The sequence below is a fragment of the Aethalodelphis obliquidens genome, unplaced genomic scaffold (assembly GCF_003676395.1).
Source record: "Aethalodelphis obliquidens isolate GAN/ISIS:26980383/991018 unplaced genomic scaffold, ASM367639v1 scaffold59, whole genome shotgun sequence".
Lineage (NCBI taxonomy): Eukaryota > Metazoa > Chordata > Mammalia > Artiodactyla > Delphinidae > Aethalodelphis > Aethalodelphis obliquidens.
In genome coordinates this window covers 257,652-280,616 of record NW_020838003.1, presented here as the reverse complement: position 1 = coordinate 280,616, position 22,965 = coordinate 257,652, and the positions used below count along the sequence as shown (strand labels likewise).

General features: G+C 37.8%; 1 protein-coding gene across 10 annotated transcripts in view; it reads right to left on the bottom strand.

Annotated features, from left to right (window-relative positions):
* The window catches only part of RUFY3 (RUN and FYVE domain containing 3), an 84,646-nt gene that overhangs the window by 6,435 nt on the left and 55,246 nt on the right, over positions 1–22,965 (bottom strand). For 4 of the 10 annotated variants that reach the window (XM_027087659.1, XM_027087661.1, XM_027087657.1 and 1 more), the window contains 8 exons: positions 21,648–21,717; positions 11,819–11,911; positions 10,358–10,441; positions 8,161–8,328; positions 7,554–7,651; positions 3,373–3,492; positions 2,176–2,275; positions 254–318 (listed from right to left, as the gene is read on the bottom strand). In XM_027087659.1, the coding sequence (XP_026943460.1) occupies positions 254–318; positions 2,176–2,275; positions 3,373–3,492; positions 7,554–7,651; positions 8,161–8,328; positions 10,358–10,441; positions 11,819–11,911; positions 21,648–21,717 (798 nt within the window). Of the gene's footprint in view, positions 1–253; positions 319–2,175; positions 2,276–2,354; positions 2,620–3,372; positions 3,513–3,713; positions 5,998–7,553; positions 7,652–8,160; positions 8,329–10,357; positions 10,442–11,818; positions 11,912–21,647; positions 21,718–22,965 lie in introns of those variants that run through there. The other 6 variants (XM_027087665.1, XM_027087666.1, XM_027087658.1 and 3 more) reach the window with 5 other exon arrangements.

Here is a 22,965-nt window from a genome sequence, read left to right as displayed (position 1 = left end):
GGATTAACCAGGGAAGAATCAGAGGACAGCTTGATCACCTTTCTTTCTTTCTTTCTTCTGGAGTGGACTAAATGAGTTTGGTTTAATATCTGGCTTGTTATTTATTCACTCCCCCTTCAAAATGTCTTTCTGAAATATTAATATTACAAGTCAGTGTCTGGTCTGTGTCATTGCCAGTGTATATCAAAAGCTCCCTTTTTCCCACCACCCCAAAATAGCTTTATATCCTAGTTAATACTTCATTAATAAACACCTGTGGCTTTCTTCCAGGGGCTTTTTTAGTTTAACATTTTCCTCTTCAATTTTGTGCTTCTCATCCTGCCAAAAGAAAACAGCCCAATTTATTAATTATTCAGACCGCTAAACAATGATGATGCTGCAGACATTTTCTTCTATATTGTCTTAGCTTGGGTATAAAGCTAAGCAGCTTTTTTTTTTTTTTTGCGGTACGCGGGCCTCTCACTGTTGTGGCCTCTCCCGTTGCAGAGCACAGGCTCCGGATGCGCAGGCTCAGCGGCCATGGCTCACAGGCCCAGCCGCTCCACGGCATGTGGGATCTTCCCGGACCGGGTCACGAACCTGTGTCCCCTGCATCGGCAGGCGGATTCTCAACCACTGCGCCACCAGGGAAGCCCTTTTTTTTTTTTTTAATTAGGGAAGGAGTTTAACTTTCGAGATATTTTCCATCATTCTTTGTTCCAAATAGTTTCTTAACAAATGATTCTGATAGGGTTTGCAACAAATGATTTTCAGAGTAGATATTTTCTTTAATGCTTGAGACTCAAATGAAATTCAGAATGTATCCTATTTACTTACAAAGTGGCTTCAAGGTATCAGTTACTTCTTAGGAAAAAAAAAAAAGAAACAAAAACATACACACACACAAACCCCCAGCTGAGCTCTGGACAGCTAGTGAAACCGAGCATGGCCATGTCCAGCAGACTGTGTAATCCTCTAGACGCTCGGTCAAGTAGTTGCCTCAGTATCATGACAACTTCTATAGCCTATACAACTCGAGGAGTTTTCTATTCTGAAGGACCAGTGGAAAATTCCAAACTGCATTTCTACCAATGCTGCTAAGCCCTGCCTGGGCAGTTTTGGGGGGACAAATTCCTCCTGTGGCACAAACACTGCTGTCTGCCTTGAACTCCTTGCCCATCAGCCTCTAAAAGGAGCATGCACGTTCTCAGACCACTCCTGGAAAGGCTCGCACTGCACGGCGATTCAAGATTGAGAAATCTAAGGCCTCACTGGAAAAACAGGATAAGATAGGCCAAGATTTTAAGTAAATCTCTGTACGCCCTTATACGTAGCTTTTATGTTCACTAAACTAAGATAATAAAGACAGCCTGCTACAGAGAGAATGGTTCTTTGCACATGTTACATTAGAGGTGTAATAAATTTCCATTCACCACTTTTCTACTCTCCAGCAAATTAGCAGCTCACTCTCTAGGAATTTTAAAAAGCTTATAAATTTGTCCTGCTTTGTTATATATAATATTTACAAAGAAGGTATTTTTTTCCCTGTATTTGACAGAAAAAGTATTTCACGCTTTCCTGATTTTATTATTTGAAGAGAGTGGCTCGGTTTCCTGGGTCCCAGAGATGATCGTAATCCAATGTTGGATCTCTCACCACTACAGGTTGCTGGAGGTCTCTTTCCTAACACTGTTCTGTAGAAGCTTCTACTCCTGCTCTTTAAACTCTATATTACCTTCCTTTCCCCGTGCCTAATTCCCTTTTTTTCTAATTTTCCCAAGAGAAGTACCTTGAGTATACTAAAATTGAAATCTTCATGACTTGAAAAAGGTGTACAGAAGCAAATCCATATTTAAGACAATTCTGTCAAAGGGCAATTCAGGGTTGGGGAGGGATGACTATACCATATTATTAAGAATATTAGATACTAAAATAATCTTACTTAACAAACTGAAAGGAATAAGATGGTCACTGGGAATTATGGTCATTAATCCCCTTTTCCAAATGAATTCAAGTTAGAGTGACCCAGGGGCAGACTCAGAATCAAGCCTCCATGTGTTTACTCCAGCTCTCGCCTGCCACCTACGTACTCAAGGCCATAGCAATTAAGCATGTGTTCCATAAGAGAAAACTGTCCGGCCCATCAAGGTAGCCTCTAAAAATTAAGTAAATAAACATGGGAATAACAAATATTACCGTTTTGGGTTCTGGCTTCTGGGAACCCTTTCCTGGGATGCTCCTGTTGTTTTGTAACCTTCTTTCTCTTTCCTGTTTTAGTTCTAACTCAAGCTGGTTCCTGGGATAGGTGGGAGAGAAAAACGATGAAAATTTGGATTTCTGTACGCCTATCTTCTAAAGAATGCCAAACCCTTTTCTTAGAGTTCAGTAATTAAATTTTAATACTTGATTAATAAAAAGTATACCAGATATATATGGACAACCAGGTTTTAAAGTACTAAAATACAATACAATCAAACCAGTAACACTGAAATACATTCAACATGTTTAATCTTCCTTGGATGATTAAGAATGCACTTTCAGATCTCCCAGTGCCTGAGGGTCACGGCTCCGAATAGCAACATTTAATACTAACTCTTAATGAAAAGTTGTGGTCAACTGAATGACAACTAGTAAGATTTACTATAATTGAAAGACAGTATTTCTAAATTTTCAGCAAGATACAGTATGAAAGCACTAACTCTGTAGTCCCATTACATATGAATTAGCTGCTCTCTCTTCACAGTTACGTAGTTAATCCCCAGTTACACCCTCAACCACTAGTATCCTTAGTAACTGTGTGCTTTTATATCCAACAGCAAAGTTCTATTTGTTTGAAGTCAGTGCCTTAGGTACAGAGTTGAGTCTCATTTAAGAGACGGTATGGAAGAATGGTTAAGGGCTTGGAGTCAGAGAAATTGGCTTTTAAATTAGTGTTGCTACCTATTAGCTTAACTGTGTGAATTTGGACAATTTAACCCCACTGAGCCTCAATTTCCTCTGAAGGTGGGGGTAATAAGATCACCTACAAATAGGGTCGATGGGAAGATGTTAGGAGAGAATGCATATGAAGTGCTTTGCTTAGTAAAGTATTTGGCACACAGTAAGAATTCAGGAAATCCTGTTATTATTAGTGTTGTGTTGGCTATTAATTCTGTTACTCCATCCTATTTACCTGGGATCTTGGGTTCTAATTTCCTAATTCTTTGATGGCAAAAGATGTTGACGAGATTTTGGGAATGCTTATGTATGTGAAGCTTTCTGAATTCTAATTCTGGAGAAAGGACATGGCAGGACAAAACAGACATGGCTTGATCAGGAGACCGCCCCTCTCTCGCTGTCTGGCCTTAGTACTTCCCATGACCACCCTGGCCGCTAAAGCCACCCGTTCTTCACCGCTGCCTGGTGAGTTCCTCCACTTCCAGCTGCAGACTGTTGATCTTGTCTCCGAAGTCCTGCTTGAAGAGCCGGTTGTCCAATTCAGCAGACTGGCGGCCTCGCTCAGCCTGGTGCAATCTGGATGTGAGCCATATGAACTTGTGATAAAAAACACAAGCCATGGTGGGGAGGAAGACCAAGTTCAAAACACAAAATAAAACAACCCAAGGGCATGAAGAGACAGAGAGAGGAAAATAAACTTTGTAGGACGTGGGAAGAAATTATGGGGGGAGAAAAGATGGAGAAGAAACAAATTCTTTAAAAAAAGCAAGATGAAGGTGAACCAGGCAGAGGAATAGTTGATTTTCCATTTTTTTTTATTCTAGTACTACAGTTTACAGCCATTAGATGATAAACAATAAAACATCACTTTTTAGAAAATCCATATCCAAAGCCAACCTCAAGTACATAGTAATTAAAGTTAAATCCACTTTTTTGTTTTTATTTCCTAATAGGTTTGGTACTTTATATTTCTGTTTTATACTCACTGGAACTTGCAAATGGGCAACTACCTTCTTATATGTGGAACTAGAACATTTTCCTGGTCCCTTCCCTACACCACAAATTATATTAAATCACTGGACACTATACATCAACCTTTACCCAGGCTTCGGGTTTTTAACATAATGAAAAGCCTTTGGCTATCTCTTTCCTTTTCCATTTCTACCAACTGGTGTGTGACTAAGTGGACAAACAATTCAGCACTGGGCCTGCATAAGATTCCTGACCATATTCTCTGGAAGGTTGTGAATGTTTTCTTCCAAATATCCTATAACTTTGCACCTATAAAGAAGCATGTTCTAAGGTGAAATATCTGGGGCTCTCTGTAATAGAATCTGGGAGCATGCTACTATGCTACTATGTATAGTCTTTAAAATGTTTTATTTTGGTGTTTGAGCACTCCTTCCAAATGCTCATAGAAAAGGCACCTCATCACCACAAAAGGTTGATGAAGGTAAGAAGAGGTGCAAAATTATAAGAGATAAACTAAGTTCAAAAGTACAGGCTCTTCCATGAAGTTGGTCATATTTTCTTTGACTTGACCTTGGTTCAAGTCTGCAAGGACCTATAAAAACATACATGAAATCTATCTTACTCTCTTAATTCTGTTTTTTTCCAAGAAGACAGTAAAGAATTTCAAGAGCTGGGAGCAAAGGGGTTATCTTTGTCCCCACTTAAGCAGCTGAAATGCTGCAAATCTACTAGAATGAGAAAAAACAGAAAAACAAAAATTTTCCCAAGACTTTTTGAAGGAATAAAGGCTTATGTAACTAACACCTGTTCCCCCAAATCAAAAGTCATTTTTAAAAAAAATCAAAGTATTTATAGGATTATTACAATGTAATGCCTAGGAATGGTCAGATCTGTGGTCACTTAGAAAAAGAAGCCCTGCTGATTATTGTTTATGAATACCTACTGGGAACCTTTATTTTTAGACTAAATAATAATAATGAATATGTTTATCATTTGTCTATTTCCTACTCTGAAATGGTTTTCTAATAGATTGTTATTCTCCTAGAAACTTAAGCAAATTCCCATCTGAACAAAAAGTAACAGAAACTCTTAAGTAAACGTTGCCAGCAAGGAACAAGAGGCAGGAAACCATCACTCATGTCTGTGCCTTGTTGTCTTTACTCCGAAAGGAAAAGCAGGATAGATGTGAAAAACGTGTAGCGTATTTTTTTTTTTAATAGAAGAGGTGTGCTTTTATTAAAATTGTTCTCTCTGAGCTACCTAAATAGGAAGTGGAATTGCAGGAAAATGGCAGAGGTAGAAGATGACAAATATTAGGAGGGTTTTCCCAAGCTTCCACATTATTATGTTATCATAAGTTACCTAATCACTAACTTTATCTCTATGACTTTAAAGAAATGTAAGGATGCTGTTCCCCGCCCTCACCCCACTGCCCCCCACCAAAGTCACTAAGGCAAAATAGTTGCAAGCAATCTTGGTTACTGAGAGTAGAACTGTAGTGGAATACTAAGTACTTATCCTTGGCTTGGGGATTAAACCTAGATGACAAAAGTGAAAAGGGGTCATGGCCTAAGAGACACAGAACTACTTTAGAAGAGTCCAAGACCATGTGGCAGTCACCTCTAGTTCATTACATCGCAACGGCAGAACAGGCTCAATGACACAGACATCGCACCTAGAAACTGGTATTGTTGGGGACTGGACTGTAAAGGTATCAGTCATATATGTACAGAGCTTCAATTCCCTAGGATGTTTTTTAATGGTGTGTTTATTTATTGGTCAACTCAAGTAATTTCTCAAAGTTTATTTGGTATTTAATTGAGAACTTATACTCAATTTTCTAACTCTGGGGAGAAAATAAAGAAGAAGAAAACACAGCCTATATATATCAAACGTTTTTTTTTAAAAGTCCAGCAAATTCAATGTTTGGTGACATTTTATATAGAATCAGAGCATAAATGCAATAACTTTCAGATTTCTTCCTTTTACAATTAAGCTGTGGTATCCAACTTGCGAGGTGACCAGCTGTAAAATGCCTAATGATGTTTTGGGATCAGTTTATTTGCTGCACTATTTAAGGTCTTTGCCTGTTTCACCAAATCCTTCTCACTATATTAATACAATACAAATAAAAATGGGAATGAAAGGGGAATGAGAAAATGAATAAATAGGAAAGACAAAAATAGCAAGAGAACAAGTCAGCTTAATAATACTTGAAGAGGTAAGTCATTATTTTAGTTCTGTCTGCTTTAAATGCCAAGCCAAAAATCCACTGAAAAATAATCTGATACATTTCAAAAACACAACTTATGAACACTAAAATTGATTTCTTAAATCATAAACATATAACTGCTATGAGCAAGCACTGAGATAACTTCCGAGATAGACTGATACTTTTTCATTTCAAATCAGCCAAACCAGAGTTTTCAAGCTTATTTATTAATTTGCAATTAACTTTTGATTCAACAGTAATATGCAGTGCTGTTCAGGACCCACCCTGGTCAAGAGCCATCTGAATAAAAGAAGCCATCCATTCACCCTTTCATCCATGCACTTACTAAATGAATGCCTTGCACACTCAAGGCACTGTGACAGATCCAACAAGGGAACTTAAAGGATTAGTTAACGAATGTCAAGGAACTCAGACTCTCATCAGAAGATATGTATATAAAGGTTTATAAGGTAGGACAAAGTCAGAAGTGCTATAAGCAGTATAGATAGGTATGGATATAAGGCTATGGGAATTCCAACTAGTACAAATTCGCAGTTTACTTTTAGCTGGGAAGGAGTGTTAGAGGAAGCTTTGGGTAGGTGGCATTGAAGCCTGAACATAAAAAATGTATCTGAAGAACAAGGAAGTGGGAAGACAAAGGGCATTTCTAATTGGTGAAACTATTAGGCAAGACATGGATGGGGAAAATGGGAGGCATGTCTAGTAAGTAGTTTAGTTTTGCTCAGGTGCAAGAAGGGTGATCAGTGGGTGTTAACAGGTAGCAACACAGGCTGGCAACGCTTAATGACCATGGGTGCCGCGGCTCATTCAATCTTCAAGCCTTAGCCATTTCTCTTGGCAGCTGAGTCATCAGGAAGAACATGGTGGCTTCAGACAGAAAGAGAAAAGAGTAGCATAGGGAGAAGATGTACTCTGGGCAGATTGAATTGTAGGTACTGGTGGGAAGTAACTGGTCAGGGGATGAAAATGCAAGACTGGTCTCCAGATTGAGGACAGAGCGGGAGACCGACAGATCTAAGAGGTGTGGGCGGGATGTGACAGTAGAAGCTATAGAACTATTCAGGAGAAAGCAGAGAGAAAAAGGAGATGAGAGAGGAGGGAAAGGGGTTACAGTTATTAGAAGGGCCCTCAGTACCCCTCCATCACCTAGCACCAAAGTCTTCAAAGACCTGAGTGATGAACGGTAACAGAATCACAAACAGATTTAAAAGTCCTTTCATCCTTGTAAGTATCCCTCCTCTAACACATGACACTAAAATGGTTTTTAGTGACATCTTTAAAAAACACAAAATTTAACTGGCTTGCTTTCTACTTGCATGCCTGGTGTTAAGCTTGGAGATTCCCACATACTCTCTGCCAAATGCATAGCGCATTCTCTTCACGTCCAGGACTGAACGCCCTAAGTGTTTCACTAAAGAAACAGCACTTTTACCTTTGTTCAAGTTGTTTAATGGTAGCAGCCATCTGATTAGTCTTCTCTTCCAAGCGACTGTTTAGTTCACTTTTCTGTTTCACTCCTAAGTCTGAACTCTGTTATGGAAAAGAATTATGAGTGATGTTTATGTTTGCATATAACATAAAATCCTGAAACAAATCACACATACCTTTTGAACCTAATGGTAAGCGGGAACTAGAGAAATAGAAATGCTCATGTATTTGCATATCAGTTAATTACCAAGTGTAGAAAAAGCAAGAAGCAACATTTAAGATTAGTATTGTTATATGCAGTTTTGTCTCAAAAATCAACATTGGAAAGTACATCAATTTATCTATATGACTCAGTTGGCAAGTTAGGCTGGAGAGTAGAAATTATTTTATAGGATAAAAAAGACCCTCTTGCCCAGTTACAATGTAAAAAGTGGCCATGACTTTCCAGAACAGCAATACAGGATCCTAGGATAGACCGATTCCTAAAGTGGTTTATTGGTAGCTAGCCTCAAAATGAGATGTGACCCTTTCTTCTTCTATTTAAAGTGTGATTCTAGAGAAGAAGAGGGGCAGAGGGAAGCCCTGGGATTTTAGAGAGCCAGTGAGCCTACCTGCAACTTAAAGGCAAGTTCATGCTTAAGAGCCCTGAGATCATCCAGCTGCTGCCGCAGAGACACCAGGGCATCCTGCTTCTCACAGACATCCTTCTCCAGCATCTTCATAGCCAGTTCCATCTCCTGTCTCATGCTGATCTGGATTTCCAGTTCTTTTTCAACATCCTGCCCCGAAAGGAAAACAAATTACTTATTCTCTCTTTCCTCAACTAAGTGCAAACCACAAAATTCCACAGGACAAGGTAGACCAAAACTCTCAGGTATAAAGTCTGGCAAAACAGCTATAAGCTATCATTCAATACAGAGACCTTAACAAAAAGAATAATAATTAGGATAATTACAGTACCATTTACTCAATAATTTACGAATCTGAAAAACTCCGTAGGCCAAACATAGTGCTATCTAATATGCCTAAAATACTTGAGTCACTTCATTAGATACTAAAACAGACAACTGATGTCACATCTTATTATAGAAATATATATTACGTGTTACAGCAGCCAGCACAAAATGAAGCAGTTGGAATTCTCTTCATTTGGAGGCTACTGACATTTTCAAGAGCCCAAGGAACTCAAAAGATACTTTGGGTCCCCAAGGTAACATCTCAGTTACAGAGAATGGTCAATATGGCTAACTGAGTTTTTTAAAAAATTTGTATTTCATATTGGAGTATAGTTGATTAACAGTGTTGTGTTGGTTTCAGGTGTACGGCAAAGTGATTCAGTTATACGTATACACGTTATCCTTTTTCAAATTCTTCTCCCATTTAGGTTATTACAGAATATTGAGCAGTGTTCCCTGTGCTATACAGTAGGTCCATGTTGGTTATCTATTTTAAATATAGCGGCTAACTGAATTTTTCTATTCATTTATCATGAGATGTATTTTTGTTTCAACCATTATTACTGCAACATTATTTGGATGATCAGGGGTACAAAGACCTGAGGTTCTTCTGCATCCATGCTGTGCCCAGGGCACATTCAGAACCTTGCCTACTTGCTTGGTTTCTTTCTCTTTTAATGAACATTTATCTTAATGTGGTACGAGAATGTGGAAAATTTTATGTAAAATTTTTTCACTTGCCACTTAACTGAGGCACTCTTCTGTACATGGTTAGCATGACAGAAGACAAGATCAGACTGCTTCTTAAAATGCTGACATACATTATTTCTAGGACCTTCCTTATGGAAAGTATTTTGAGATCAAATCCACAAACACATAGAAGGAAAATGATAAATATTTCAAGGATGTTAAATAACAGTGTTAAAGTAACATTATAAAATAACCTGAAATTCTGTTCTACACACTGTTTGTTATAACAAACTACGAATCAGATCACCCCTTAGTTTTAGACTTCTCCCTGCTGTTAGAGACATTATTGGAGGGGGATTATTTGGTCGTCATACTATCTAAATTACAGGAAGAGTTAATGTACTAATACCACGGTGTATTTAATATACTAATATTTGGATAAAATCTATTATAGGAGTATTAGTCCTTATTACACATTCTTTTATATATGTATATATATATTTTTTAATTTCTAAGAATATCTTAAGACTAATACTGATGTACATTTTTCTGTTTATGTATAAGAACAAGAATAAATTCAGAAATAACAACTAAAAATAAAAGCGTACAATTCTAAATTAATGATTCTTAAGGAGAAGAGGAGCTGCCCAATCCAAGGAGACATATCTTTGCCGGGGTGAGGAGGGGAGATAGCATAGTTTAAAAATGTAGGTTCTGCAACTAAGCCCGTGCGCCACAACTACTGAAACCCACGCACCTAGAGCCTGAGCACCGCCATGAAGAGTAGCCCCTGCTCGCAGCAACTAGAGAAAGCCCACGCACAGCAATGAAGACCCAACACAGCCAAAAATAAATAAGTAAATTAATTAATTAAGAAAAGAAAAAAGTAGGTTCTATATACCTAATGTTTTCGCAACACAAACTATAAAAGCAAAAATAAGTTAAAAATTAAAATAGGTAAAATTCCATTGGCTGTTGAGAATGCTCAGAAAAAGGACTGAGGAAGCACTGTAGGGAATATGGGTTAAAAGAATGAGAAACTATTTCATAGGATCCATAAAATTTGCTAGAACACTACTGATATTCCTTGATCTGTGAGGTAAAACCCCTAGGTAGGGGTTTTAATGTGTTCCTGAACTATTAGGACCTAAGCAAAGTTTACCAGTCGTAGTTGTGTCTCCTCCTTTAAGTGCTTCCTTGCTTCACTCAGTGCTTGCCCTTCTGAAGTTCTGTCTGGCTTAGGGCCCTTGAAAAGATAAATAAAATAGTACATATTTAAGGATTTAAAGAATTTATACAGTTTGTGGACACTAGCACTGCTATTTAGTAAGGGAAATGATCATACCTAAACATGTATGATAATGAATGAAGACAACAAAGAAACTGAAGAAGTTTAGTAAGTATTCTTAAGCCAAATTGGGAGTTTCTTTCCATTTTGTTTAAAGTCCTAAGATAGTTTACCAAACCAAGTGGTAGAAGTCTTAAAAAATCAGCCTCTGAAAACAAAATAGCATTTACTGTAAACTATAAATTGGGCCAAACGTTCAAACAGGAATGTAGTCCTACTCCAGAGATCTCACATCTGGTGTCTCCACCCATACAGAGAGATCAGAGCTAAACATGAGTAGCTCATCAGAAAATGCTGAGTAGTCACACTTGTTTTTACAAAGTCCATGCATTAAAGGCAAACATATTACTCATGTCGGTCCCCACTCAGAGCCTAGGTGCTTACTCTTTAAGAACAATGTTAATAACTGGATTTCTGGATTCCTAGGTCACAGCAGGTTAGAAGCATTAGAATAAGTAGGGAGACCTTTCTAGAGAGAGTAATGCTAACAGCAGTAAGAAGCAATAGATGCCAGTGAAATAAAAGGCAGAAAAAACCACCCACAGTAATCTGGGAATATTTAAGCTCAGAAGCTAGAAGCTCTATCAACTTCAATAGCCGACCCCCACCAAAGTAGCACCGTTATAACTCAGTACAGAATTGCCAATGTTGATAATTATGATATTCAGTCATCATAAAGGGCTAAATGTGTTCAATTACATCCTCCACTTAAGAAAGCTTAGAACTGTACAATATACAAAAGGTTTGCAAAATATCTGTTTAGACATATATAAAAAGTTTGGTATTGGGTTGGCCATAAAGGTCGATTGGGCTTTTCCATAAGATGTTATGGAACCAACCCTATACTTTAAGGGATTGAGTTATCTAGAAAATTCATTTATATGGTAACTCTTTCCCAGTGATATCAGATAAACACTTTTTACAAAACAGTAACATGGTCTAAAAATAATGGTATATTTAATATAGTAGAACACTTAAATATAGTACAAATCATTAGTATGTAAAGACAAGACGTCGAATTAGACTGTTTATTGAAGTCTCTAAACAGATGTGGGTGGCGGTGAAGCCAAGCAGTGTTTGTAGGAGAAGGGACATAGCCCCTCCCATAACCTTTGCCATTCACTCAATTGTGCCTGGAGCCTCAGTGAAAACGGTGCACTTAACATACGCAAATGCTCACAGCTACCAAGTGGTCCTCTGGAGGCAGCCCCCCCCCCCCCGCCATGACACATGACATGCTCTCTGGGAATATTTCATAAATCCAGTAAGATTAACCTTCCGATTAGATTCCAATATGTAGGAGCTTTCCTCTTTAACTCGTTCCATATCTTCTTGCAGGGTAATAATCCTGTTGTTTGCAACTGCAAGCTGTTGATAAAATTTTAAAAATAATCGTTATCTTTCTTTCACTAAACACAGGATAAGATAATTCATGATCTGCTAGGACATCATTTTCAGGCTTAGCTATTCTTAGAAGGAAAGAAAGCTATCTATAGCCCCATAAAAATGTTCTTATAGGGAACTTAGGAGAAATGTCTTTAAAGATAAAAATAAAAAATATCTCCTATTACTGCTTTTAGCGTAAACATTTTTTCAGTACCACAATGTTATCTTACAATTATTTACCTCAAGGGTCTCCTCATGGATAACTTGTAATTATATTTAGTTATAAAATCTATTTCTGGACTTCCCTGCTGGCACAGTGGTTGAGAATCCGCCTGCCAATGCAGAGGACATGGGTTCGAGCCCTGGTCCAGGAAGAGACCACATGCTGCGGAGCAACTAAGCCTGTGCGCCATAACTACTAAGCCTGCGCTCTAGAGCCCACGAGCCACAACTACTTAAGCCCACTCGCCTAGAGCCCGCGCTCCACAACAAGAGAAGCCACTGCAATGAGAAGCCCATGCACCACAACGAAGAGTAGCCACAACTAGAGAAAGCCCGTACACAGCAATGAACACCCATCGCAGCCAAAAAAAAATTTAAAAAACCTATTTCTTTTTTTTTTTAACATCTTTATTGGAGTATAATTGCTTTACAATGGTGTGTTAGTTTCTGCTTTAAAACAAAGTGAATCAGCTATACATATAAATATATCCCCATATCTCCTCCTTCTTGCGTCTTCCTCCCCCCTCCCTATGCCACCGCTCTAGGTGGTCACAAAGCACCGAGTTGATCTCCCTGTGCTACGCAGCCGCTTCCCACTAGCCATCTATTTTACATTTCGTAGTGTATATAAGTCCATGTACTCTCTCACTTCCTCCCAGCTTACCCTTCCCCCTCCCTGTGTCCTCAAGTCCATTCTCTACGACTGCGTCTTTATTCCTGTCCTGCCCCTAGGTTCTTCAGAACCTTTTTTTTTTTTTGATTCCATATATATGTGTTAGCATGCGGTATTTATTTTTCTCTTTCTGACTTACTTCACTCTGTATGACAGTCTCTAGGTCCATCCACCTCACTACAAATAACTCAATTTCGTTTCTTTTTATGGCTGAGTAATATTCCATTGTATATACAGGCCACATCTTCTTTATGCATTCATCTGTCGATGGACACTTAGGTTGCTTCCATATCCTGGCTATTGTAAATAGAGCTGCAATGAACACTGTGGTACATGACTCTTTCTGAATTATGGTTTTCTCAGGGTATATGCACAGGAGTGGGATTGCTGGGTTGTATGGTAGTTCTAATTTCAGTTTTTTAAGGAACCTCCATACTGTTCTCCATAATGGCTGTATCAACTTACATTCCCACCAACAGTGCAAGAGGGTTCCCTTTTCTCCACACCCTCTCTAGCCTTTATTCTTTGTAGATTTTTTGAGGATGGCCATTCTGACTGGTGTGAGGGTGATACCTCCTTGTAGTTTTGATATTCATTTCTCTAATGATTAGTGATGTTGAGCATCTTTTCATGTGTTTGTTGGCAATCTGTATATCTTCTTTGGAGAAATGTCTACCTAGGTCTTCTGCCCATTTTTGGATTCGGTGGCTTGTTTTTTTTAGATATTGAGCTGCATGAGCTGCTTGTATATTTTAGAGATTGATCCTTTGCCAGTTGCTTCATTTGCAAATATTTTCTCCCATTCTGAGGGCTGTCTTCTCATCTCGTTTATGGTTTCCTTTGCTGTGCAAAAGCTTTTAAGTTTCATTAGGTCTCATTTGTTTATTTTTGTTTTTATTTCCATTTCTCTAGGAGGTGGGTCAAAATGGATCTTACTGTGATGTACGTCACAGAGTGTTCTGCCTATGTTTTCCTCTAAGAGTTTTATAGATTCATAGTCTGTCTGGCCTTACATTTAGGTCTTTAATCCATTTTGAGTTTAGTTTTGTGTGTGGTGTTAGGGAGTGTTCTAATTTCATTCTTTTACATGTAGCTGTCCAGTTTTCCCAGCACCACTCATTGAAGAGGCTGTCTTTTCTCCATTGTATATTCTTACCTCCTTTATCAAAAGTAAGGTGACCATATGTGGATGGGTTTATCTCTGGGCTTTCTCTCCAGTTCCATTGATCTATATTTCCATTTTTGTGCCAGTACCATACCGTCTTGATTACTGTAGCACTGTCGTATAGTCTGAAGTCCGGGAGCCTGATTCCTCCAGCTCCGTTTTTCTATCTCAAGGTTGCTTTGGCTATTTGGGGTCTTTTGTGTTTCCATACAAATTGTGAAATTTTTTGTTCTAGTTCTGTGAAAAATGCCATTGGTAGTTTGATAGGGATTGCATTGACTCTGTAGATTGCTTTGGGTTGTATAGTCATTTTCACAATGTTGACTCTTCCAATCCAAGAACATGGTATATCTCTCCATCTGTTTGTATCATCTTTAATTTCTTTCATCAGTGTCTTATAGTTTTCTGCATACAGGTCTTTTGTCTCCTTAGGTAGGTTTATTCCTAGGTATTTTATTCTTTTTGTTGCAGTGGTAAATGGGAGTGTTTCTTTAATTTCTCTTTCAGATTTTTCATCATTAGTGTATAGGAATGCAAGAGATTTCTGTGCATTAATTTTGTATGCCTCTACTTTACCAAATTCATTGATTAGCTCTAGTAGTTTTCTGGTAGCATAATCTTTAGGATTCTCTATGTATAGTGTCATGTCATCTGCAAACAGTGACAGCTTTACTTCTTCTTTTCTGATTTGGATTCCTTTTATTTCTTTTTCTTCTCTGATTGCTGTGGCTAAAACTTCCAAAACCATGTTGAATAATAGTGGTGAGAGTGGACAACCTTGTCTTGTTCCTGATCTTAGAGGAAATGGTTTCAGTTTTTCACCACTGAGAATGATGTTGGCTGTGAGTTTGTCATATATGGCCTTTATTATGTTGAGGTAAGTTAGTTCCCTCTATGCCTACTTTCTGGAGGGTTTTTGTCATAAATTGGTGTTGAATTTTGTTGAAAGCTTTTTCTGCATCTTTTGAGATGATCATATGGGTTTTATCCTTCAATTTGTTAATATGGTTCATCACATTGATTGATTTGCGTATACTGCAGAATCCTTGCATTCCTGGGAAAAACCCCACTTGATCATGGTGTATGATCCTTTTAATGTGCTCTTGGATTCTGTTTGCTAGTATTTTGTTGAGGATCTTTGCATCTATGTTCATCAGTGATATTGGCCTGTAGTTTTCTTTCTTTGTGACATCTTTGCCTGGTTTTGGTATCAGGGTGATGGTGGCCTTGTAGAATGAGTTTGGGAGTGTTCCAACCTCTGCTATATTTTGGAAGATTTTGAGAAGGATAGCTGTTAGCTCTTCTCTAAATGTTTGATAGAATTCGGCTGTGAAGCCATCTGTTCCTGGGCTTTTGTTTGGTGGAAGATTTTTAATCACAGTCTCAATTTCAGTGCTTGTTGACTGGTCTGTTTATATTTTCTATTTCGTCCTGGTTCAGTCTTCGAAGGTTGTGCTTTTCTAAGAATTTGTGCACTTCTTCCAGGTTGTCCACTTTATTGGCATATAGTTGCCTGTAGTAATCTCTCATGATCCTTTGTATTTCTGTGGTGTCAGTTGTTACTTCTCCTTTTTCATTTCTAATTCTATTGATTTGAGTCTTCTCCCTTTTTTTCTTGATGAGTCTGGCTAATGGTTTATCAATTTTGTTTATCTTCTCAAAGAACCAGCTTTTAGTTTTATTGATCTTTGCTACTGTTTCCTTCATTTCTTTTTCATTTATTTCTGATCTGATCTTTATGATTTCTTTCCTTCTGCTAACTTTGGGGTTTTTTTTTTTCTTCTTTCTCTAACTGATTTAGGTGTAAGGTTAGGTTGTTTATTTGAGACATTTCTTGTTTCTTGAGGTAGGACTGTATTGCTATAAACTTCCCTCCTAGAAATGCTTTTGCGGCATCCCATAGGTTTGGGGTCATCTTGTTTTCATTGTCATTTGTTTCTAGGTATTTTTTATTTCCTCTTTGATTTCTTCAATGATCTCTTGTTTATTAAGTAGTATATTGTTTAGCCTCCATGTGTTTGTATTTTTTACAGATTTTTTCCTGTAATTTATATCTAGCTTCATAGCATTGTGGTTGGAAAAGATACTTGATAGAATTTCAATTTTCTTAAATTTAAATTTACCAAGGCTTGATTTGTGACCCAAGATATGATCTATCCTGGAGAATGTTTCATGAGCACTTGAGAAGGAAGTGTATTCTGTTGTTTTTGGGTGGAATGTCCTACAAATATCAATTAAGGCCATCTTGTTTAATGTACCATTTAAAGCTTGCGTTTCCTTATTTATTTTCATTTTGGATGATCTGTCCATTGGTGAAAGCGGGGTGTTAAAGTCCCCTACTATGACTGTGACTGTTACTGTTGATTTCCCCCTTTATGGCTGATAGCATTTGTCTTATATATTGAGGTCCTCCTATTTTGGGTGCATAAATATTTACAGTTGTTATATCTTCTTCTTGGATTGATCCCTTGATCATTATGCTTGTCTCTTGTAATAGTCTTTATTTTAAAGTCTATTTTGTCTGACATGAGAATTGCTACCCCAGCTTTCTTTTGATTTCCATTTGCATGGAATATCTTTTTCCATCCCCTCACTTTCAGTCTGTATGTGTCCCTAGGTCTGAAGTGGGTTTCCTGTAGACACGACATATACGGATCTTGTTTTTGTATCCATTCAGCCAGTCTGTCTTTTGGTGGGAGCATTTAATCCATTTACATTTAAGGTAATTATTGATATGTATGTTCCTATTACCATTTTCTTAATTATTTGGGGTTTGCTATTGTAGGTCTTTTCCTTCTCTTGTGTTTCCTGCCTAGAGAAGTTCCTTTAGCATTTGTTGTAAAGCTGGTTTGGTGGTGCTGAATTCTCTTAGCTTTTGCTTGTCTGTAAAGATTTTAATTTCTCCGCTGAATCTGAATGAGATCCTTGCTGGGTAGCGTAATCTTGTTTGTAGGTTCTTCCCTTTCATCACTTTAAATATGTCTTGCTACTCCCTTCTGGCTTGCAGAGTTTCTGCTGAAAGATCTGCTGTTAACCTTATGGGGATTCCCCTGTATGTTATTTGTTGTTTTTCCCTTGCTGCTTTTAATATTTGTTCTTTGTATTTAATTTTTGATAGTTTGATTAATATGTGTCTTGGCATGTTTCTCCTTGGATTTATCCTGTATGGGACTCTCTGCGCTTCCTAAACTTATTTCCTTTCCCATATTAGGGAAGTTTTCAACTATAATCTCTTCACATATTTTCTTCTTCTCTTCTTCTTCTGGGACCCCTGTAATTCGAATGTTGGTGCGTTTAATGTTGTCCCGGAGGTCTCTAAGACTGTCCTCAATTCTTTTCATTCTTTTTTCTTTATTCTGTTCTGCAGTAGTTATTTCCACTATTTTATCTTCCAGGTCACTTATCGGTTCTTCTGCCTCAGTTATTCTACTTTTGATTCTTTCTAGAGAATTTTAAATTTCACTTATTGTGCTGTTCATCAGTTTGTTTGCTCTTTAGTTCTTCTAGGTCCTTGTTAAACGTTTCTTGTATTTTCTTCATTCTATTTCCAAGATTTTGGATCACCTTTACTATCATTACTGTGAGTTCTTTTTCAGGTAGCATGCCTATTTTCTCTGCATTTATTTCGTCTGGTGGGTTTTTTCCTTGTTCCTTCATCTGCTGTGTGTTTCTCTGTCTTCTTATTTTGCTTAACTTACTGTGTTTGGGGTCTCCTTTTCACAGGCTGCAGGTTCGTACTTCCCATTGTTTTTGGTGTCTGCCCCCAGTGGGTGAGGTTGGTTCAGTGGGTTGTGTAGGCTTCCTGGAGGAGGGGACTAGTGCCTGTGTTCTGGTGGATGAGGCTGGATCTTGTCTTTCTGGTGGGCAGGACTGTGTCTGGTGGTGTGTTTTGGGGTGTCTGTGACCTTACTATGATTTTAGGCAGCCTCTCTGCTAATGGTGAGGTTGTGTTCCTGTCTTGCTAGTTGTTTGGCTTAGGGTGTCCAGCACTGTAGCTTGCTGGTTGTTGAGTGGAGCTGGGTCTTAGCGTTGAGATGGAGATCTCTGGGAGAGCTTTCGCCGTTTGATATTACATGGAGCTGGGAGGTCTCTGGTGGATAATGTCCTGAACTTGGCTCTCCTGCCTCAGAGGCACAGGCCTGACACCTGGCCGGAGCACCAAGACCCTGTCAGCCACATGGGTTTTGGTAAGTCTGAGGTCTTCTGCCAGCATTCGGTAGGTGTTCTGTAGGAGTTGTTCCACATATAGATGTATTTCTGATGTATTTGTGGGGAGGGAGGTGATCCCCACATCTTACTCCTCCACCATCTTGAAGGTCTCCTGAAAAAAAACTATTTCTAAAATGTATAAGAGGTCACCTCATGCCTTGGGACCCATCTTACAAACCCTCCATAAAACCTTTAACAGATAATTTTTTTTTAAATGTTCAACTTTCTTTTTAAAGATTTATTTATTATTTATTTATGTATTTAGTTTATTGTAGGCTGCATTGGGTCTTACTTGTGGCATGCGGGATCTTTCATTGTGGCGTGCGGGCTCTTTGTTGTAGTGTGTGGGTTTCTCTTCTTTAGTAGTGGCACCCAGGCTCCAGAGCGTGTGGGCTCTGTAGTTTCTGCGGCACGTGGGCACTAGTTGAGGCACGCGGGCTTAGCTGTCCCACGGCACGTGGGATCTTAGATCCCTGGTCAGGGATCAAACCCGCATTCCCTGCATTGTAAGGTGGATTCTTTACCACTGGACCACCAGGGAAGTCCCTACATATAATTTTTAAGAGAGTAAGGAATGGATTCCAAAGTTCTCACTCTAAAAGATGCCATTAAGCATTAAAGAGATTTTTCTTTTCAGCACCTACAAAGACAAGGTAATGTTATTGGCAGTGTATCTCTAGGGGAAATGTTTATAACCCTATTCCACTGGAGGGAAGAGTACGGTGGAAACGCTCTCCTCTGTACCTACTGAGCTCAGTTCCCACAGAGAGTGGGACGGTGCCTGAAGGAGGCTAGGAAAGGAACTGAGCAGACTCCTCTCAGCCAGGCTAGTCTCCCTTTTCGTCATCTCTGCTTGGTTCCTGTTCTACTATGTAAGTACAGAGGAGCCAAGCTCAGGCAAGCTTTCTAGAGGCAGGTATGGCAGCCCATTTCTCTCTCTGCTCTGTGGGCCTAAAATGCATAAAGAAGTAACTCTGGGCAGACGGGTCTGCTCTCTAGATCCAAGCGCACCTCGGACTGCTTCTTCCAAGGTCTCATCATCAGAGAAAATATTACAAGTGACGACTGCAGATCCAAGTGCACTTTCTAAGTCAGCTTTACCAACATAAAGTGGATGTTTATTTACCTTCATCTGCTCATTTCTTCTCATTTTGTCATATTGGTTCAGAACTCAGGAGGGGAAAAGAGGCCTTTTTTGTTTTGTTTTGTTTTTTACTGGTCCCTTTAAATCCAAAATAGATGGAAATGAGAGAGGGCAGAACTTATTAGCCTTGTCTGCTCTTTATAAAGTCTACACACAGTGCTTTCCTATCTCTAAAAGTTCAAAGCTTTAAGAAAATAAATATTACTGGTAAGATAAATAAGTAAACGAATAAATTAATATTGTTGGTAAGATAAGTTTAGGCCAAGAACACAAGTCCTGTGACTGAGGGAATAAAATTTATATTTACTGAGTGCTTATGATGTGTCAGGCACTAGTCTAGTCCCTTATGCATTAAATCATTTAATTTGTACAAAAATCTTCTTCTTCTTCTTCTTCTTATCCCCATTCTACAGATAAGTAAACCAAAGAACAGGAGCTCAAGTAACTGGCCCAGGATCAGAAAGCTAGCAAGCGCCAGACCTGGGACACAAATTCAAGTCTAGCTCTGGAGAGCAGGCTTAATTAATATGCCACACTGCCTCAATATAACAGCAGTAGAATCACAGTAGAAAACTGCTCTGCAGAATGTTTCCAAAGCCTTGTGGCATAAAATTCTAAGGGTCATATCAATAAATTAAAGTTTTAATATAATTTAAGAATCTACATCCAAAACTAAAGCCCCCAGAACTGAGTAATATGGAAGGTGTTTTAAAGTCATAACAATGAACAATGATTTTTTCCTTCTGAAAAAAATCTGATTAGATAGCGTTTCCTGACTAGTGCTTTAACTTGCTTATTTTAGACCAAAATTTTTTTTTGAAGTATAGATGATTTACAATATTATATTAGTTTCAGGTGTACAACATAGTGATTCAATATTTTTATAGATTATACTTTATATATATAAAATCTATATATAAAATATGTAGATTATATACTTTTATATATTATAACCTTAAAGTTATTATAAAATATTGGCTATATTCCCTATACTATACAATATATTCTTGTAGCTTATTTATTTTATACATAATAATTTGTACCTCTTAATCCCCTACCCCTATCTTGCCCCTCCCCACTGTTAACCACTAGTTTGTTCTCTATATCTGTGAGTCTGTTTCTGTTTTGTTTTATATTCATTTGTTTCATTTTTTAGATTCCACATTTAAATAAGATACAGTATTTGTCTTTCTCTCTCAGATTTATTTCACTAAGCACAATACCCTCCAGGTCCATCTATGTTGTTGTACTTAACCAAATTTTTCTCACTGTATGTAATAGGATAGTTATAATTTGAGAAAGAGAAGATAAAGTCTTTGCCACCTAAAAAATTTTATTTAAGGTTTCTCATAGAAACGTCTAATGCTACTGAAGAAAAAAATATGTCGCTTAGCCGTTGGTAAGTTAGGGGAAAAAAAATTAATCAGAAGTAAAATATGAGGTTATTTTTCCATTCTAATTTTAGGGACTTTTCTAAGAGTTTTCACATGTATATTCTTACTTGATCTTCAGGGTAATTGTGAGCTAAAAGGGGAAACACTCTAATTTGCCAGTTAGGGAACTGGGCCTCTTGGAGGTCAAGTGACTTACTTGCTCAGGAGCACATGACATGTAAACTGCTACACCAAGCACTCTTCTAACTGATTTTACTTGCATTACTTCATTACTCCTTTCAACAACCCCATGTGCTAGGTATGGAGTTATTATTATAGATAAAGAAATGGAGGCAATGAAAGAGTAAATAATAGGGTCATATTTGTTATTTCATTGTCAACTGCAACCACATCTTTGCTAGGCTAACATCCCCACAGTTTACTGTTAGTTCATTATTAGTACTGGTCTCCTGACCCGTGTTCTTTATGTCATCTACCCCATCACCCCAAGGAGAAAATAAAACCCTTGAAGGCGGGAACTTGCCAATCTGGCACACGTAAATCAATGCCTGGCAGATATAAATCTTTGTCTAGCTCTGGCACATACGTAGTACCCAAATTGTTTGATGAATGAATAAATGATGAATATCACGCTACCTGCTAAACATTAACTCTAGGCTAGCCCAGACAAAACCTTCACAAAAGAAAGCAAAATATTTGATCAGCCCAGGTTCTATGACTTCATATTCCAACTGGATAACTGAGACCCCTCAGATAAGCCAGCTGGCCATTCCTGGTCAGAACAAGGAGTCCTATAGTAGATATTATCTGAAAAGTCAAGTCCTTTATTTCCAGGCTCCAGAGAAATTATTTTCCACTAATACACTCTACTAAATTCTATAAGTAAATCAGAAAACTTCCAAAACACTTACCTCCTCTGTCAGTTTAGTGTTGGATTTTTCTAACGCATCCACTTTTGCCTGAAGGTTGTTTACAGTAGCACTATCAAGAGAAGAAAAAACATAATAGTCTCTTTTGATAAACAGAGCAATATCCTGTACTTTCTTTTAAAATACTCATTATACTTTCATTGTTGACTGTCCATAATTCTTGACAGACTTGTAGGCTCTAAGACAGCTTAGAAGGTGATGTGTGTCTTACCTGCTCCATTCTTGGCACTGAAGTTTGTATTTAATAAGTATTTGTTGATGAAATAAAAGAGTTGATGCACTACACAGTAAACTTTGTTTACTTAAATAATAATAATAGTAATAATAATAATGGGCTACATGAATTATGATGTGCTTGCCATACCCCAAGCACTCTTCTGATTTTACTTGCATTATTTCATTACTCCTTTCAACAACCCCATGTGCTAGGTAGGGGGCTGTTATTATAGATAAAGAAATGGAGGCATTGAAAGAGTAAATAATAGGGTCATATTTGTATTTGTCAACTGTAACCACATCTTTGCTAGGTTAACATCTCCACAGTTTACTGTCAGTTCATTATTAGTACTCAGTCCCCAGAGAAAATGTACTTAAATTGTTCTTGAGTTTTCTAAATGGAACCAAGACTATAATTTATATTGATACTGGTATAGTCACATTTTAGGTCTTACTTAAATTAAAATGATTATCTTTCAAAAGAGAACTATAAATAAGGTAATTAATGGGTATATTAATTCTTCTGAATTATTCAACAGTTTTTAGACCATCAGTACACTTGAGAATACCAATAAATTTTGGATAGCTCTCCTCAGGAAAGAAGAGATTGTTTTATAACCTGGTCATGAAAAATACTTGGTGAGTACTTGGTAAATTAATGGTAGTGATGGTGGAAAAAGGGTAAATTAATACTATCAATCCAATGTATGAGAAGTGCAAGGGACCAACGAGATACAATTAAAGGTACTAAAGTGATGAGTGCTTTACCCAAGATTTAGTCCTGAAATATGTGGCTGGATCTACCGAACCAAGAAGACCTCCAATTTCAACTATGTCACAAACTTAAGAGTTCTTAACTGAATATATTAACATAATCACTAAAATTCTAATTACATACTGATTTTATATTGCTTTTCATTAAAGTTCACTAAACAGTTAAATGCCACATATCCAGTGTCTAGCTCAGTGCCTGGTAAGCAGTAATTCTATATATATTTGTTGAGTATTGTCTGAATTTATCCTAACTGCTCATCAGTTTACCTTTCCCTTCCCCCACACCAAAACCCCCAGTAACGTAATAGTA